Source organism: Aricia agestis, chromosome 10, assembly GCF_905147365.1.
Source record: "Aricia agestis chromosome 10, ilAriAges1.1, whole genome shotgun sequence".
Lineage (NCBI taxonomy): Eukaryota > Metazoa > Arthropoda > Insecta > Lepidoptera > Lycaenidae > Aricia > Aricia agestis.
This window is the reverse complement of record NC_056415.1, coordinates 4,286,120-4,301,738: the sequence shown is the minus strand read 5'-3', so window position 1 is coordinate 4,301,738 and position 15,619 is coordinate 4,286,120. Positions and strand designations below refer to the sequence as shown.

Below are 15,619 nucleotides of genomic sequence, written 5' to 3'. Positions count from 1 at the left end.
TAATCGTTGCTGTTCACCATGCATGTAGGTTGACGCTTAAAAATCGAAATTAAATATACCGTTTCAATTTACTCGAATCATTGCAGTTGTACTGCGTTGTATTGGCACTTTGTCAAAAGTTGAATTTGGTGCACAGTGAAAGTCAATATTTAAAATGTAACAAACACGATAAAAGTTAACTTGTCAGAAAATGTAGATAACTTTCTTCTGCAACGTTTGCACTGACTGTTGTTGAAATGTAGTTTACATTTCACACAAAACCGACGCGATGCAGACGAAACATAAAAGAAGATCACAAAAATATTATCAAAGTGTTACCCCACGATTTCCTTCGTAGAGTTTCCCTTCACATTGTTATTTCCCGGCACTCGTTCCGGCTGACCGCATCCGAAAGGGATCGGAGCGTATCCGAGATAACTGCGCCCGGATTAAAACGACTTCGGATGCGGATCGAATCTGTCGATAGTTAGGACTTTAATAGTTGACCGACTTTGTAAAGTTCGCTAAAACTACGTGTGAGTCTTGCTGCTCTTGGCTATCAAATTCTTTATTATTTTTATAATGTACTAAATGTTTTTCAATTAAATAAATAAATATTGGTCGATTGTTACCTCAATCTTTAAGCGCACGGATTAATAAATGTTGCCGTGTGGTAAAAGCTACCTATAAAAATCTGCCTGTGAATTCAAATAAATAGTTACATTTAAAACAATATATTCTAGTAAATATAACTTTTTTTTTTATTATAAGATAGACGATAATAATAATTCGTTAATAATATCAAATTATTAAATTGGTCTGTGAAACGGGCAGATAGATTAACTTAAGTAATTAAGAAAATTCCGCGAAACAGTTATTTGAAATAAGGCTTATTAATTTAGAGATAATTAAATATATTGCAACCTGATAAATAAATTATGAACATTTAATTAAATACTAGTGTACTATGTGACCGAGCAAAGCTCGGTATTCAATAAAACACGAATAAAATGACATTTTCTAAAAATGATTCCTAGCTAGATCGATTTATCACCCCCGAAACCCCCTATATACTAAATTTCATGAAAATCGTTGGAGCCGATTCCGAGATTCCAATTATATATATATATATATATATATATATATATATATATATATATATATATATATATATATATATATATATATATATACACGAATTGCTCGTTTAAAGATATAAGATAACGAACTTCCGTACAGTTCTTAATAGACGTTATTAATTTATTAACTAATCAACTTTTCCTAAGATGTTTTCCATATTCTGCTAACGCCCGCGCCATTTAAAATAATATATTTTATGTAATTAAATAAGAGACATTCTAATAAAAAATATTGAACTAAAGGGTTTCCGTTAAATTAAAATGATAAAAAGGTTGGGTCAGTAATACTTTTCATATTCTAAGTGGAATGGTCTGTGACTTCCAAAGCTGAATGTAATGAAAGTCTCAAAAGTTCCATTTGAAAAAGTAAATAGCATTCAGAAAACTTACCCGACTCGTTAAATCGTTGAGGTCCATTAACTAAGTTAACTATTCGACCTCATTTTTAGATTTATTTATTGAATTCAAATCGAAAACGGTTATTTTAATGTTCTATTATAATATTTTTGGCTATCAGTATCAGTCCTGCTGGCAGTCTAACTGCCGCACTTGGAGCCGAATATTAATAACTTAACTGTAATTAAATGAAGCCTCCGTGGTCCAGTGGCTTAGAGCGTGACTCTTGACTCGGAAGTCATGGGTTCGATTCCCGTGTTTGAAACATGTTATTTCCAAGTTTGGTTAGGGCAATGCAGGCTGATCACCTGCTTGTCTGAGAAGTAAGATGATCCATGCGTCGGATGGGCATATAAAAAGTCGGTCCTGCGCCTGATATCTCGCCGGGCTTCCATCCCACTGGGTTATGAGAGTAAAAGAAATAGAGACAGAGAGTGCTCTCGTAGACTGCGCACACACTTGGGCACTATAAAATTACTCCTGCGTAACTGGCCTGGTTTCAGAAACCGGCCACCGTCACCGAAACCGGTGTGGGAGTTATTATTATTATTAATTAAATGAAGATTTTGAGAGATAATGCATGGGGCATAGGCATACGTATAATATGTCAATATCTTCAATTGATTTCAGTTATGTAATTATTATTCGTCTCTGAGTGCAACAGTTAAAGGCCGCCAGTCGCCACTCAATTAGTATGATCTGTAGGGGTTTGTTATTATATATTTGCTTCCTAAGAAAATCGCGTTTCCATCCAACGCGAATGAGTGACCGTCTTTGTGAGTGTGCTCTTACATATTTCTAATATTTGAACTCAATAAAATTATTTCTGCTTTGCCTGGTTTCAATGGGATTGACCACATTCACCGAATTCGAAATCAATATAGGAAGCTATTGACAATATTAACTCCGGCGAAAATACTAAGAGAGATAAGAGTGCTTCTTCGGCAAACAAAATAAAATCGTACTCTTCTATAATACAAAAATTAATTTTAACGGATTAGGAAAAAGCAGAATGTGTTGATATGCGCTAATCTCAAGAACAGTTGAATCGATTTCGCCAATTCTTTCTTATTGTGTTTGCTTATATCGGACGAAGTTTCTTATGGAAGAATAATTCTATAAAATTATGTGGAGTAGTGGTAAATTTCAGAATACTTGACTTCTCAGAATACTCGACTTTTAAACTTCATAGATAAGACAGGACAGCGTCCGTCGGGCCCGCTAGTTGCTATCCATACAATATTATAAATGAGAAAGTGTGTCTGTCTGTCTCTCTGTCCTTCATGCCCAAACCGCTGAACCGATTTTGCTGAAATTTGGTGTGGAGATACCCTGAGTTCCGAAAAAGGACATGGGATACTTTTGATCCCGGAAAAATGTACGGTTACCGCGCGATAAACGAGTTTCGGCGTAACGGAGTTGCGGGCGTCTTCGTTTGCGTCTTGCCTAGTTTATTAATATAGTTTATTAATATTCACCCAGGTTGCGTGGCAGACGACGACGCGTTACTCGATTCCACACCGTTCCACTCCGCCAGCCGGACCGCGGCCGCCTTCACGCAGCGACACGTTGAAGAGTCCTGGCTACATCTCCTCCTAGCCGGGGATTTCAGCAAGCTGAAGGATCTGACTGTGTGCAACTTCGATTTCTTGTTGGCTGCAGTAAGTGTGACTCTAGATAATAGATCTACATTCTACATATTGCACACCCAATACAACTGCAGTGAAAATTAAGTTGAAATATCTCAAAATCGAGTTTTCTAGTTATTTGATCGCTTATACTGCAAAGATGTGTTGATATTTGAAAAACTGACTATGATATGGCACGCTAATTCCTTGTTAGTAAACACGCACTGGCATTGTTGTACCGCGAACACAAAAATATATCCAAAAAAATATTTAGGGTTATTGAAACAACATGAAGACATAATTCTTATACGAACTTTATTCTTTTAATACTTTGTTAATTAATACCTAATAACTTTCGAATAATATTATGAGATAATGGTTTCTCGTCGATTCTTAAAACGAATTTTGATATGAAAATACTTTGTATAACGGGAAAGGGAACAATTTTGTAAAACAGCAACCATGTGTAAGATCCGCTGTATCTATAAATTACTTCAACAAAGGCAAGCAATTGTTGTCGCTTTTGTACGTTAGTATAGGGATGAATAACACAAATAAACATAAGACCTGCATTATCTATACATCTATACATATAAATAAAATTGGAGTGTCTGTTTGTCATATTGAAAGAACCGTTTTTTACTACATGCATATGAATCTATATACGCTACATAAGCCAAAACAACATTTTTTACAATTTTTGTCTGTATGTCTATCCGTCTGTCTGTCTGTTTGTTCCGGCTAATCTCTGAAACGGCTGGAGCTATTTGCCGGGACTTTTTTTGGTAGATAGCTGATGTAGTAAGGTGTAACTTAGGCTACTTTTTAACCGACTTCCAAAAAGGAGCAGGTTATAATATTTTACTTTTATCATATTTGTTAGCGGACTATCCATCTTTGTTAGTATACTATGTTGACGCGGACGAAGTCGCGGGCAACAGCTAGTACAAAATATGAGCAAACGTAAGCGCAAACTTATCCGGTTATTCTCAATTGTGGCTGTATTATACTCACTGCTCATTATGCTGCAAAATAAACAGTCGGGGTACACAAATTATATTTCGTCTCGTTGCTTCGACGAAAGACTGAAATTAAATCTGGCGTGACGTCACAGACATTACGGCGTTCGTGGAATATGATTTATGAAAGAGCTTTTAACTCCCAAACTAGTTCAACCTAAAGTGGATCTACGTGTCTGTGCCACCGTATTAATGGCCTCCATTTCTTGCAGTTTAGATTGAAAGAGAAGTTTTTGTAAGCATTCGCCTTGCTTTTTGTAGTTTATGTTATAATAATTAACGGATCAGGCTGATTTTCGGACCCATAATTTTATAATTAAGCTGCTATAGTAAATTTATTAAATATATGTCTATGCCTCATCTAAAAGTTCATCTCGTAACGTCAGTACGGCGATAGTTTAAAACTCTGTTTTACCTTCGTTTTCTGAATTTAACAATAATTATTGAGATTTGAGACACATTGCTCGCAGCTGTGTTGCATGGGATGTGTTTTTTAATATTCAATACAATCGCTGTATCGCCGCAATAAAGTGGTTGCGATATTAGAATAATAGTATTTTATTAAAAATATAAAACCGACTTCAAATTGTACGTTATTAAGAATTAAAATTCCCTATCTCAAAAACTACTGAACCGATTTTGATGAAACTTTCAGTATTCCCTAAGTTGAACATTGATTCATTTTTGTTGTACTAGGTATAGTACAACAAAAATGAATCACTCAAATCGGACTTGTAGTTCCGGAAATATACGTGCACAAACATAAAAACATACAAAAATAAAAACATACATACATACATATACAAACATACATACATACATACATACATACATACATACAAACATACATACATACATACATACATACATACATACATACATACATACATACATACATACATACATACATACATACATACATGTAACATACATACATACATAATAATATAATATCTATGGACGCTTCACACCACGTCAGTCTGGCCCCGTGCTAAGCACCTAAAGGACTTGTGTTACAGGTACCAGACAACGGAAATATATTTAATACCTACTTATATACTATACATATATTTAAGATTTTTATTATATTATACACATATCTAATACACATCCAGACCCGGGAACATTGAAAACTTTTTGTTCCGTCGGCGGGATTCGAAACCGCGACCCCCGGCTTGAGCTACCGACGCGCTCACCACTGAGCCACAGAGGTCGTACATACATACATACATACATACATACATACTTACATACATACATACATACATACATACATACATACATACATACATACACTTTTGAGATTTGGCACAGTTGTATATCTCTTATATAACCTTTAAATTGTCTGTCTAAAACCTATAATATCTAACACCTAGGTGCAGACAGTGACGATATCGTATCTCCGGTGCATCCTGGAGCACGTCCGCTGCTACATCCTGGACCGCGACGTGGAGCTCGTGTACGGCGCGGTGCGGAAGGCCAGCGATATACTCACACGGGATCCCATGCAGCTGGGCGCTCAGGTGAATGAATTCACATAGCAATAATAATATAGTTAGATACTAATCTACTTACGAGAATATACAAATGAACATAAAAATGGCTATAAAAGACAGGAACGATAAAGTCCTAAGCCACATGGCGGGTAGATTCGACACAGAACGATATCTCTTTAATACCCTAGAAACTCCACCCAGCTTGAGTGACCCCTCTCCACCAAGCCAATGTCACAACATCTAAAGGCAAAGGGTGGAGCAGCATAAAATCTAAGGAAATCGGAAAATGTCGGACCTACTGGCCGCCACACCGACTAGGACCTCACCGTATATATATATATATATATATATATATATATATATATATATATATATATATATATATATATATATACCACAATTAATTAAAATTCATAATATTATTTCAATTATCCTTGGTGCGAAAAATCTAAATAATAAAATAACAAAAAAAGGATATGGACGAACAGTCCATAGACGGCCACAATTTTATAATTAAAAAAAAAATCTACTTACGAGGGCGCCTCAACATTCGTGCAATCCTTATGCTGGCTTCTCAAGGCGCGTAATATTACGAGCGCCAGCTCGAGCCACGCGCCGTGTGAAGTTGGTGAGGTGGCGCTGGCTGGCTCGAGCAGGCGCGTCCGATCCGATTATTAAGTCGGTGACTTCAAAGGCTCGGCTCGGCGCGGCTCGAGCGGCTCGTGATATTCCGCGCTGTGAGAACGGGTAGCGCGGACTCGCCTGTTGGCTCGTGCTTGGCGCGGTGCGACTCCTGATATTACACGCCATGAGAAGCCAGTATTAGTGTATTACCAAAATGTTTTAAGTTACGTAAGCGCTCTTACAGACGAACGGCACGTGTCGGCGGCATGTGTCGGTGGCAGTCGACGGCAGTTGACGGCAGTCGACGGCAGCCGTTGACAATTTATGACGCTTGCAAGGGACCTACCACGAATTTCCTAATACGATCATGTTTCCAGAAAGCTTTGTTGTAAGATTACAATAACATTACCGTACTCACTTTTCAAATATAATTTTACTAAAAAACAGTAAAAAATGCAAAATATTGTTAAATCCGCTGTGAAATATCAACTTTTTTAAGATCACTAGCTTGACGTTAAAGTAAGTATTACTTATCTGTCAAACGGTGTCGTTAATAGAGGTGGTGGTAGGCCCCCAGTTGTGACGTACCGTCTAAAGGTAAGCGGCCACAGGTCGGTATCATACGCAACGGACATCTCGCATCAAACGGATAATTTTTTCACGGTACTTCCGCTGAATCGGCAGCGTACGGATTATCGAATAGCCTAGTAAATAAATGCTGAAAAGGGGGTGTGGGTGGAATAGTCGAAAGCAGAAATTTTGACTTAGAAACTTTGTTTGGACTAATTTGAAGATAAACGTACTGTCTAGTCGGTATTCCGTACGACGTACGATACCGACCTGTGGACCTTTACCTTTACGCGCTACGTCACAACTGCAAGGTCAACGGCTGCCGTCGACTGCCGCCGACTGCCGCCGACACGTGCTGTCGTCTGCCGTCAACTGCCGCCGACGCGTGCCGCCGACGCGTGCCGCCGACGCGTGCCGCCGACGCGTGCCGCTGACGCGTGCCGCCGACACGTGCCGTTCGTCTGTAAGCGCTCTAACAATTGTGGCGGCACGGTGGTTTAACATCATTAAAATATCTAAATTGATTATACTTTGATCAACTATACTAATTAGATTACGGAGCGTAGGGAAGTATAGGTCTACCAGAATCTGATGGCAAAAAGTGAGAAAATAAATTGACTCAAGCAATACCGGAGTAATGGGAATAAAACATTTTAATCCTTATTTTCCTTTAGAGGCTTATTCTGTGTGTGAAACATACAAATATAAAAATTTATCTAATGATCAAGGATATTTTTTGAAAATCTGCCATCAAAATTTGCCATCAGATTCTGGTAGACCTTTAGTAATCTTCGTAGCGCCGCGTAGCACCGTAGAGCTACGTAGAATGTTGTAGCAAGCGATTAAAAAGCTATCGAAATAATTTGTCTTAAGAGGATTCCACACCGCCACTTTTTCCATACAAACGTTGTCCCCTGTTTCCTCCCTGGATAATGCTAGTAGAGTTATAATTTTTTTCCTGAATATCTACGGCCACTAATACAATGTCCCTATGTTTTCTTTTTTTTCATAACTTAATTATTAAATAAGATATGAACGTTCAAAAACCCAAAAAAATGGCCAGATTTTCCACTGTGTTCAAACGTCCAGAAAACAGATTTGGATAGATTATACAAAAAAAGCAAAACATAGGAACACAGCTCAAGCCTTTTTTTAATCTTTAATGAAAAAAGTACTTAAATCGGTTAAGTTTTGGAGAAGGAATCAGGGGACAACGAATCGTTGATTTTCTGGATTTTCTGCAGTTGTCTCTATCGCGTTCTGCGGTATAGGCTTGAGGTAAGGGAGACAGCTATAGATATTACATGTACTTTTTTTTCATTTCTCTAGCCGCTGTTGTATCCTCTTAAGAGGATTCCACACCGCCATTTTTTCCATACTAACGTTGTCCCCTGTTTCCTCCCTGGATAATGCTAGTAGAGTTATAATTTTTTTCCTGAATATCTACGGCCACTAATACAATGTCCCTATGTTTTCTTTTTTTTCATAATTTAATTATTAAATAAGATATGAACGTTCAAAAACCTAAAAAAATGGCCAGATTTTCCGCTGTGTTCAAACGTCCAGAAAACAGATTTGGCTAGATTATACAAAAAAAAGCAAAACATAGGAACACAGCTCAAGCCTTTTTTTAATCTTTAATGAAAAAAGTACTTAAATCGGAAAAAGTTTTGGAGAAGGAATCAGGGGACAACGAATCGTTGATTTTCTGGATTTTCTGCAGTTGTCTCTATCGCGTTCTGCGGTATAGGCTTGAGGTAAGGGAGACAGCTATAGATATTACACGTACTTTTTTTTCATTTCTCTAGCCCCTGGTGTATCCTCTTAAGGGCGTTCCCTACGGAGAATCCGTAATTTACAGTATTTAGAGCCTTATAAACTCCTAATTTGAAAGCTACAGAGTTATAACAAAAATACAGCAATAATATTCAGTATCTTAACATTCCTTTCCTCGTTTTTAATTTTCTATTTTCGTTTATTATACTCATGATATAAGCTTCCAAAGTAAAGCCAATTTATTAAAATTCAAGCATACATTCAGCATCTCCTTAGTATTTACAAATTACTTTAATTTGAAACACACGCCAATAGATCGACAATATCATAAACTACATGTACACCGTTTTAAATTTTGTTTAGGTCAATTTTGAAGTAAGATAAGTAAAAAAGTAGGATTTTGGTGCGATCTCGTTAACGCGGCAAATGTATGGCCAAGGTCGTTTGCTCGGGGGACGGCCTTAAGTTCTCCCATCAATCCCCACCATAGATTACTAGTATATTATATTGATCCCCAAGCGGCACCCGGCTGTCGCATAACAATTGAAAATTTATTGTGTCTGCAATACCGTACCCATAATGGAGGTGTTAAACAAAATATACTTCTATCTTATTCTTTATATTAATATTCACTAGCTCTACTCAACAATTTAATTCCGCAATATTGCAGTTTGAAGCAATCAGAAATTCAAGAGTATTAGTGCTGCTTGTAAATCAAAATGGCATAGAAACTTGATCCTAATCCGTTTAAATCCGTGCTCGGGAACATCGAAACTATTTCGAGTGCAGTTGGAAGCGCACTGCGATCTCATATTCTATTGTTAATATTGAACTATTGGTCAATGATAGGTAATAATTTATGAAGTGGTTATATTGTAGGCTAGCTTTGATGGTCACATCACATAAGGATACTAGATAGTAGATCACATAGAGCCTAGAGGTAATATAATATTGCTACTATATTATAGCATCGAGCGGCGTGGCATAAATATAGACAGTAAAGCTTGAAGCCAAACCTACGGCCACTGCGAAGCGGGAGCGTCTGCAACGCGGGACGTTCGCGTCGGCAGAGCGGGAATTATCTACGGTTTCGCATCGTAGTAGCGCAGGTTTATATCGATTTATATGCGTCCAGGCGAACGAGCGGTTTTACCGCTATACCACAAAACTAAGGAATTGTATGTAACGATTTATTTTGGCGGTCGCACCGCTATTTACATACAATTGCTTGTGATATTGCGGTGAAACAGCCGAACCGCTTGTTCGCGCGGACGCATATAAATCGAGCCTTAAAAGCTGATCCTTTTTTAGAAACGAAATTTCAAATTTGAGTGTAGCGACAGAACGTGCATAGCGTGCGTGCTTGAGTTCAGGCGCTAAAAGTAAAAGTACTTTTATAACTGATAAATAATCTGACTAAGGCGCAGCGCAGACGACAGACTATCCGTGACACACTTTTTAGTCCGTGGACATAGAACCTATTCAATTAAATGCAGTAACGTACACGACGCGCAGCGCAGACGTGTGCGTTACTGGCTACTGCATATAATTGCATAGGTTCTATTTCCACGGACTAAAAAGTGCGTCACGGATAGTCTGTCGTCTGCGCTGCGCCTAATTCATAGTCCATACTACATAATATAAAATACTACCTGTCCCGGCAAACATTTCTTTGTCATATAAAGTATTTCCCCTTTCACCCATATTATTTTATGGAAGTGACTAAATAAGTATGTCACCATGGCAACTTCCATCGCTATCCCGTCGCACAAACAATGGTCGCCGTCAGTCTCGAGTTGTAATAATTTACTATTATTTATTCAACAAATGCACTTATCAATATAAAAAGTACCCAGTAGCCGATTCTCAGACCCACTGAATATGCATATAAAATTTGGTTAAAATCAGTAAAGCCGTTTCGGAGTACGCGGCCTAACATTGTGACACGACAATTTTATATATGGCTGCTGTTAAGCATTAGTGTTTCATTCCACATAAAATCGGATTTTGAGTTAATAATGCAGTTTTGTTCTTTATAACATAAGGTTTACGACTGTGAAATCCATTTTTTTGAAAACCAACTGTAGCATATTCTAGAGTACAAAAATGGTTAATGCTTCTTCCTGTAAGTGAGGTTTTGTATATAGCATTTATGTACTATGTTTCTAAAATGATTTGCGCTTAAACCGCTGAACCGATTTTAATAAAATGTTGTATGCAGATACTTTTAATCAATTAAAATGACATTAGACGCTTTTTTCCCGGAAAATGTACGGTTCCCGCGCAGTCAACAAAAATGAATTTGTCTTATGATATCTATATAGAGTACATGTAGATATTACGTAAGGTTTTGGAGAAGGACATAGGAAAATATTTTTAATCATGGAAAATGTTCGGTTTTCACGCAATAAACTTTATTAATTTGCGTTTAAACTGCTGAACCGATTTTGATTAAGTTTAGTTAATGTAGAAATAATTAGTTTATCACGTGCAGAGTTGGGCAAAAAGTAATTAGTAATTTTAATCAGATTACAAATTAATCAGATTGATGAAGTAATTGTTGTACATCTGAAATTTCCCGCAAGTTAATTAATTAATAATATGTATAAAATGTATTCTAATTTTAGTTTGCAATTAGATTAATAATTAATAAAAGACTAACGAGTATTTCAATAATTGTGCCCAATGTCCAATGCTGGTAATTATAATAAATAAAAACCGGCCAAGTGCGAGTTGGACTCGCCCATGAAGAGTTCCGCAGCAGCAATAAGGTATTAACTTTAACTTTGAAATATGGATGTGGCTGTGGCATACGGACGGACAGACAGACAGATATGACGAATCTGTAAGGGTTCCGTTTTTTGCCATTTGGCTACGGAACCCTAAAAACTCCCTCACCGGTTTCGGTGGCGGTGGCCGGTTTCAATAAAACCAGGCCAGTTACGCAGGAGGAATATCATAGTGCCCAAGTGTGTGCGCAAGACACAAAAGCTTTCTGCGGGAAGTGCGGGAAGGGAAGAAGAAGCGGCAACTCTCTGTCTTTTTCCGAGACATAACGTATATCTGCATACCAAATACGTCATCAAAATCCATTGTAGCGGTATAAGCAGAAATCATTTTATTTAACGCCTCGGAACCGTACATTTTTCCGAGGTAAAAAGGATGATCCTATGGCCATTTCCGGGACTCAAAGTATCTCCATACCAAGTTTCATCAAAATTTGTTCAGCGGCTTAGGCGCAAAATAGGAAACTTTATAACGCGGTAACCTCACATTTTTCAAGACAATTATTATCTTATGTCCTTTCACGAGAGTCAAAGTATGTGCACACCAATTTTCATCAAAATCCGTTCAGTGGTTTAGGCACAAATCATTTTTGTTTATCATACGGGTGCCGTACCTTTTTCCCGGATGTAAAGTATCCTATGTACTTTCCCGACACATAACGTACCTACATACCAAATATCATTGAAATCCATGTAGCGGTATAAGCAGAAATCATTTTTATTGAATGCCTGGGAACAGTACATTTTTTCGGAATAAAAAGGATTCCATGTCCTTTTCAAGGACTCAAAGTATCTCCATACCAAATTTCGGAAAAATCGGTTCAGCGGTGTGGGCGTGACGAGGAAATTTTATATAATAGGACATTAATGATAAGTAAAGCATTAACCATTTTTATACTTTTTCTCTTAAAAACGAATGTAAAATTAATTTCTTTTTTCATAATCATAATCTACGCATTTCAACAAAAAAAATGATACCGCACAATAACATTTTTTTGCTTAAAATAAGCAGAAAATAACGATTATTCCAAAAAACAAGACGCCGATTACTCAAAACTAGTCCGATGTGGGAAGGAACACACCAATGCTTAACAGCATCCATATAAGATATCAGTGCGAAAGTGTATCTGTCTTACAGCCTTCACGCCCAAACCGCAGAACCAATTTTGCTAAAATTTGGTATGGAGATACTTTGAGCCCAGGGAAAGTACATAGCATACTTTTTATCACGAAAAAATGTACGGTTCCCGCGCAATAAACGAATTTTGGCGCAAAATAATTCGATGTCCTCTATTTTTGTCTGAGACGACATCGACATTATCATTGTGGTATCTTGTGAGATTAACCCCAAGCGGATGTTTACAAATAGACAAACACAATTAAAAACGTGAGTGAAAGAACAAGATAACTAACATTTTATATATTATGGACAATTACTCATTGTTTTCCTCAAAATTTGAAGAAGCCTTGTATCTACTTCATCATCTGGCCAATATATCTGGCTGTATATAAAATCCTCTTTTTTTTTCAAATCATTTTCCCGGCCCTACATATTTTTTACACAAATGAAGGGTCTATTTATGCAAAAAAACGGCAAGTTTTTAACTGTAACTTACCTACTTCTTCCACTGATGTCTTCAATAGATTAAGTAAACGATAATGAATGAGACTTCTAAATGCGTTGATAGTCCAATAAAAGCTATGAAGAGATTTTACGAGGGAATTTATGGAGGTATAAAAAAGAACAGGAGGCCTCCAATAAAAGGGAATTAAATTTATCGAATGATATCGGGAATCCCTTTACTAATTAATTAAATGTCGGGATCATAAAAACTTTGATTAATATAATTCGAGTTAACGAAACGAGGTTTATAAATTTTGCAGGATGTTGTTAATTTTTTGCTTATAATATTATGTAGGTATAACAAACTAAGTGATACTACTTTAAGGTTTGTATCATGTATGTGTCCCCTATATTGAGTGTAAAAGTAGCAGCGCTGAAAGAGTAACTTTTTTGTAACGCTTGCGTATACAAATCACATATCCATAATCCTATCCGTAGTTAATCATGTGCCTAAAAAGTTTTTAATTTATTTTACTGAATCTAATTTTCTTTAACCAGATAATTGCTTGGCTGCGACCATCTGTGGCGCGACGCGGGGTGCTGGCGACGCTGGTCACCGCCGCCATGGCGTGGTGCGACGGATACGATAAGCCGCTGCTTGTGCCTTTGAATGGGTGGTAAGTGATAGATATAAATCCTACCTTGCTAATAAAAATACGTAATATTATGTATGCCCCACGGTAACGTTCGCAGACCATTACAAAACACTCTAATTATAAATAAAACATTGCTTTGTCTTTGTCTGTTGAATCAATTTTCTAGATTATCGGACAAGGATAAAAACTAGGCCTTTACATCCGTTATGGATGATTTATACAGTATTTTTCATAATTCATAATTCTTTATTCTCAAGAATGCAGTACAAAGATAGTATTAAAGTCATAACAAAAGATTCTGTACATTCTACCATAACAATGGTGTGTGAATTTAAATACATGCATTTAAAAAGAAAAATAGAAAATACAATTATTTGAGTTGCTATTAAGTTCATATACAATATCAATTTAATGTCAAATATAATAAAAAAGATGTCACAATAATTAATAAATAATAAATAAATTACACAATTTCATTTATACACATAAATCATAAATTAATAATAATAATAATAATTAGTCCAATCAATCCTATAAATTATATTAATCTTTTGTGCGCAAAATATTCATTCATATTATAAAAACATTTTTCTATTAGCCATAATGTTAAATTTCTTTTAAATACTTTGAAAGGCAAGTTCTTAAATTCGTCTGGTAAAAAATTGTAAATTTTTATAATTTGTACAAATGCGTTGTCCTTATATATATTTAAGTTACATAACGGAAAATGGATTTTAAATTTATGCCTTTCGTTTTTTCGTCCTAAATCCGATTTAAGTGGGAAATATTCAGGGTGTAACTTTACAAAAACACATGAAGAGTACAGGGAAAGAATGATCAAAGTCATTTTTTATAAATTTAAAGATAAATGATTTCTTAACTTATAGGACTCTTATGTACGTTATGAGTCATAAGTCCTCATAAGTAGTTGACGGTCTCATGCTCTGTGACATTTATATGATTTATATGATTTAGGTTTGGCCCTGAACTGGAAAAATATTAAATAAATGTCATTAAAAATATAAAATATTTTTATTTTTTAGTAAATAAGAGCATGAGAACGTCAACTGACGTTTGACTATTCGTTCGAAAACTTGTAAGAACGATCAAAGTCCTCGGACTCTGATCGTTTTTAACTTTTACCGCTTAGACTATGATCACTAATAACTTTTATGTAAAAAAATAAAACGTAATTTATCGTGACTTTGTACGTTTATATTCTTTTCATGCTTAGTGACTGGCAAGCTTAGCGTCTTACGAACTAGATGGCATTATTAACCTCAAAGCAGTTTTAGGGTGACTTTGATCGTTCTTTCCCTGTGCTCTTCACATGCTTCCTTTATATACATGCAAGTGACGGGCAGTATCTTAAATTTTTTGAACAGCGGCTTACAACTCTCTAGAAAACCTGCTCCAGCAATTGCTCTAACACATTTTTTTGTAAACGGAACGCTTTATCAATATCTGTAGAATTTCCCCACAATATAAGCCCATATGATAGTACCGATGACACATATCCATGGTAAGCACTCAAGGCTGCTTCTGTACTTACTGTCTGCCGTAATCTTTTAAGGGCGTAAACGAACCTATCTAGCTTTGTGCATACATATTCTACTTGTTCTTTCCAGTTGCAGTATTTGTCCAACATAACGCCTAGAAATTTAGTAGAGTTAACTTCCTCAATTTTTATGTCCTTATAATAAATATTTATGTCAAATTTTCGTCTATTGTAATTTTGAAATTGTATTAGATGTGTCTTACTTATATTTATTTTCAAATTATTATTACTAAGCCATGCCAGTACTTTATCAAGATTTTCGTTAATATTATTTTCATAGTTTTCAATATCATCGCATTTTATGATAAGTGTTGTATCGTCAACAAATAAAATCTTCTTGTCTGTAGTTACATGTGGAAGATCATTAATGTACAGTAAAAAAAGATATGGGCCTAGAACACTGCCTTGTGGTACGCCACATTCGATAA

The 15,619-nt window shown here is 36.2% G+C and overlaps 1 protein-coding gene across 1 annotated transcript in view; it reads left to right on the top strand.

Annotated features, from left to right (window-relative positions):
- The window catches only part of LOC121730903 (NACHT domain- and WD repeat-containing protein 1), a 166,750-nt gene that overhangs the window by 112,032 nt on the left and 39,099 nt on the right, over positions 1-15,619 (top strand). The window contains exons 12-14 of the mRNA XM_042120113.1: positions 2,997-3,175; positions 5,538-5,684; positions 13,536-13,654. Coding sequence (XP_041976047.1) covers positions 2,997-3,175; positions 5,538-5,684; positions 13,536-13,654 — 445 coding nt within the window. The remainder of the gene's footprint in view (positions 1-2,996; positions 3,176-5,537; positions 5,685-13,535; positions 13,655-15,619) is intronic.